This window comes from Meles meles, chromosome 5 (assembly GCF_922984935.1).
Source record: "Meles meles chromosome 5, mMelMel3.1 paternal haplotype, whole genome shotgun sequence".
NCBI classification, from domain to species: domain Eukaryota; kingdom Metazoa; phylum Chordata; class Mammalia; order Carnivora; family Mustelidae; genus Meles; species Meles meles.
In genome coordinates this window covers 152,374,874-152,379,503 of record NC_060070.1, presented here as the reverse complement: position 1 = coordinate 152,379,503, position 4,630 = coordinate 152,374,874, and the positions used below count along the sequence as shown (strand labels likewise).

At 41.7% G+C, this 4,630-nt stretch overlaps 1 protein-coding gene across 1 annotated transcript; it reads right to left on the bottom strand.

The window, feature by feature from the left end:
• Positions 1–3,178: 3,178 nt before the first annotated feature.
• Positions 3,179–4,117, bottom strand: LOC123941967 (putative olfactory receptor 2B8). Its single transcript, XM_046005843.1, has one exon. The coding sequence runs from the start codon at positions 4,115–4,117 to the stop codon at positions 3,179–3,181; it is 939 nt and encodes a 312-aa protein (XP_045861799.1).
• Positions 4,118–4,630: the final 513 nt, after the last annotated feature.

Sequence of the window (4,630 nt, the reverse complement as noted above, 5' to 3'; positions counted from 1 at the left end):
CGGGGGGGTCCCTGCCTTTTATGCTTCTAAATCTGTGGGCAGTTGTGGGCTCCCACATGCACACCTGCAGCTCCAGGATCCTGGTTGGGCACTGCTCTAAAGCCCCTTCCAAGCCACCACCACTCTGTGAGATTTTGTCCAGTCCTGGCTCAGGCTCCTGATATTTCAGGCTGCCCAAGAGAAGAGAGATTCTCAACTGGCCTGACTTGTAGTTTATGGCCATCTGAGCTGAGACCCTTCCTGGCGATGCCACCAGAACCTGCATCCTGGCTCCACTCTTCCAGAATTCTGCTACTCTGGGAAGCACCTTTGGTTCTGAGGCTTCTCAGTCACCCCCCTTTAACTCTGTGACTCCCCAAATCCTGAGACCATAATGCTCTACCTAGAATTCTGCCTTTTCATCCCCAGAACCCCTTTCAGAGAAAGATGTCATTCCCTAGAGCAGATTTCTAAGGTTCTGCTTTTGCACTCTGGTGTTACATCCTTTCCAGGATCAGCTTCTGGAGGCTCCCTCCCCCTTCCATTTATCTTCTGATATCTCCCCGAGGATTCACAACTCTCCATGTCCTACGTTGCAAAGGCTGTCACTTTTCTAGAGATCCGAATATATATTCTTACATCTCAGACTGATGATGTGGGTGTTCAGAATGGTTTGGTAGATATCCAGCTAAATTCAGGGACCAGTTGAAATGAGTCCCTTATTCCTCTGTCGTCTTTGATTTGAGGGACTTTAAAGTAACCATTTGGGTATAACTGTCAGGATGTGATTGAAACCAAATGGAGAGCAGGAAATTTGTCACCATCAAGGATAAACAGGAATAAAAAACTGTTTTCTACTGGCATACATGAAGCATCACTATGGTGTCAACATAGATCCCAGGTGTTCATCCTTTCTGAAGAAGGCATAGAACTCCATTGTATACATGGATCATATCTTCTTTATCTATTCATCTGTTGAAGGGCATCTTGGCTCTTTCCACATTTGATGACTGTGACCAATGCTGCAATGAACATTGGGGTACAGATGGCCCTTTTTTTCCCTGCATCTGTATCTTTGGGGTAAATACCCCATAGTGCAATGCAGGGTCATAGGGTTGCTCTGTTTTTAATTTCTTAAGGAATCTTTCTTATGGAGATTCCTTAAGATTTTCCAAAGTGGCTGTACCAACTTGCATTCCACCAACTTCTGCATCAACATGGATGTGACTGGAGGAGATTATGCTGAGTGAAATAAGCCAAGCAGAGTCAATTGTCATATGGTTTCACTTACTTGTGAAGCATAAGGAATGACACAGAGGATATTGGGAGAAAGAGAGGAGAAGTAAGTTGAGAGACTGTGGAATCTGAGAAACAAACTGGGGGTTTTGTGGGGGGGAGGGTGAGCCTGGTGGTGGGTATTAAGGAAGGCACGAATTAAATGGGGCACTGGGTGTGGTCCATAAACAATGAATCTTGAAACATTGAAAAAATAAAATAAATTTAAGAAAAAAAGATATATCTCAGGTGTTGATTTCAACTGGGAATATTTTGATGCTATTAGCAATACAGAGAATGTGACTGTGTGCATAATCTCCCCTGGTTGTCATTTCCAGCCTCCAAATGCTGTCTCTGCAGCAAGATCACTTGGCATAAGCATGGCCAACTCAGTGTTCAAGGACCTGGGGATGCTGGTTAGCTGTCAGGATAGGGAATAGTAGAGTTGTTATGCGTATGTGTGCAGTCCAAGACACAAACACATTTACTAACATTGGGTTACGCTTTGGGAAAACCTTCCAAAATCAGAAACATTTCTATGAAGATGACATTGTCAAAGCTCCAGCCTCCATGGGAAAATAAAATATTTGTGACAATACATATATACAGAAACCCAGATCCATATCCCAAAACACATTTATGTGCAAACTGAGCTAGAGTTAAGATTGAAGGGCTACAATGTCAGATTCAGTTTTTCTGGGATGTATATATTTATTACTTCTAATTCAGAATTGTATGACAATTCATAATGAGATGGCTATTTGTAAAGTATAGATGTACGGAGATGTTTAATAATTAATACACATTGTATTTACTCTTTACATTTCCTCCTGGTAAATCTAAGTCAGCTCCACAGAACATGGCATTTCTTGTGAAATAGATGGCACTTCCTATATTTTTATAATATGTTACTGAATTGAAATATATGGGGCTTTTTGTGGATGTGAGATATAAAAGCATTGATCAGTTGATGCCTGGATCGAAGAATTTACAAAATTGTATGAAGAGAGGGTCTAAATGTCTTTTACCCATTGAAACTTTTGCTGCATTATTGTAGGTAAAATAGATAGACTATAAAACAGGGCTTCTGTCATGTTCTGTTCAGATACGACACTGTGCTCGAGTCATTTGTAACTAACAGGGTGGCTCATGAACACAAACAACAACTCGTAGACCTCACGTTTGTACTCGTCTGGCTATGCCCAAACTCGCTTGTCAGCACCACCTGCTTATTACCATCGATGCTCCCACAGTCACTGGCAGGTATGCATCACGCCCTCAATGTCTGGGACAGGAAGGTTACCTAAAATCACCGTCACACTGGTGTTGCCATACTAGGGCTCGATATCTGAGTGAATTTATCAGGACTGATGTTAATAGGCTTTTCTCTGAGCTAAAAGTCTGTTGCCCACCTAATTCTGTGAAAAAGCTGTGATACACTCAGCCTATGGACCTCATAATAGAGCCATGGTCACAGTGCAAGAATAAATGATATGCCTCCAATGGTTTGCTAAGGAAAAATGTTAGCATTTTTCCTTAGCAAACCATTGGAGGCATATCATTTATTCATATTCATATTTCTTATCATGTTTTAGTCATTTGTATTCTAATTTTCCCTATGATTTTACGGTATGTGTGTGTCTTCTTGCAAAAAGGAATGGAATACTGTTCCCAAGTGAGGGGGGAATATGAAAAACTTCTGAAGTTTTAAAAAAAGAAATATGATGCAGATGCTCTAGGAGAATCTCTGGAGGCTTCATGAACACATGAACTTGGATTTTGAGCCCACACTTACATTAAAGCATCAGGTAAGAAAATTCCCTTGAGAGATGTTACAGGAAAGTTTGGATGACATGGGGAGAATACAATCCTCTTAAAATTTCTGACACTCAAAATCATCCATCAAAGGGTCTTCCCTGCCCAGTCATCTGGAGTCATGGCCCCTAAAAAGCACCTTCTTCATTGCTCCCATCACATCCTTGTTCCTCAGTGTATATATGACAGGGTTGACCATGGGGGTGATGATGGTATAGAACAGAGAAACAAACTTGCCCTGATCCTGGGAGTAGTTGTTGCTGGGCTGGAGGTAAGCATAGATGGCCGTGCCATAAAAGAGGGAGACCACTGTGATGTGGGACCCACATGTGCCAAACACTTTCCTCTGCCCTGCAGTTGACTTTATTCTTAAGACCGCCTTGACGATCTGACCATAGGAGAAGATGATTAATGTCACAGGTATGAGGAGAATGATCACACTGACAAAGAAGAGCTCAGACTCATTCACAGTGGTGTCAACACAAGCAAGCTTGAGCAGTGGGGGGACCTCACAAAGGAAGTGGTCTATTTTGTTTCTCCCACAAAGTGGTAAAAGGAAGATGAGCACTGTCTGCAATGAGGAGTTGGCAAAACCAATGAACCATGACGCAGAAGCCATGAGGGCACAGAGACGCGGGTGCATGATCACGGTGTACTGCAGGGGCTTGCAGATGGCTGCATAGCGGTCAAATGCCATGACCCCTAACAGAATGCATTCTGTGGATCCCAGCCCTAGAGCAACAAACAGCTGAACTACACAGCCACCAAAGGAAATAGACTTGTCTTCTGTCCTGAGGTGAACCAGGAGCTGAGGAACAGTGCTGGTCGTGTAACACAGGTCCAGGAAGCTTAGGTTGGAGAGGAAAAAGTACATGGGAGTATGTAGATGTGGGTCGAGGTGGGACAAGGCAATGATGGTGGTGTTTCCCAGCAGAGTGAACAGATAGAAGATCAGGAGGACCACAAAGAGGACTAATTCCAGTTGAGGCCGGTCAGAGAACCCCAGCAGGATAAACCCCGTGAAAGAACTGCCATTTTTCTGTTCCATCCTTTGTTAGCACATGTTTCCTGTTAGGACCAAGCGTTTAGCAGTTTTTAGAGGAAATCTTCAAAAAAGTAAACTGTTGGTGGGGGTGGGAGGAGGATCTATTATGTTTTAAAGTAAAGGCCATTGGATTTTATCAGTAACTATTTGAAGAAATGATATACTCATTGAAATTGCATAACTTATACTGATTTAGTTCCACATTATCACAAAAAGTAAATCATTTTAATTTAAAATAAGAAAAAAAATACATAATGCTTCTGTATTTGCATCAGTTTTAGGTACAAAATATCTTTCAGTTAGAGAAAATAGTACTTAAAATACTGTAAATACGTAAGTTCTTTTAAAAAAATGTTTAAGTATTTATCTAAATTAAATTTAGTTAACGTAAACTGTATTATTAGTTTCAGAGGTAGAGTTCAGCAATTCATCTGTTGTGTGTAACATCTTGTGCTGATTACATCATGTGCCTTCCTTAATGTCCATCATCCACTTACCCAGTTCTCCCACTCACCT

Excerpts from the sequence above, each read along its gene's own strand:
- LOC123941967 (XM_046005843.1), bottom strand. The coding sequence starts at position 4,117 with ATGGAACAGAAAAATGGCAGTTCTTTCACGGGGTTTATCCTGCTGGGG.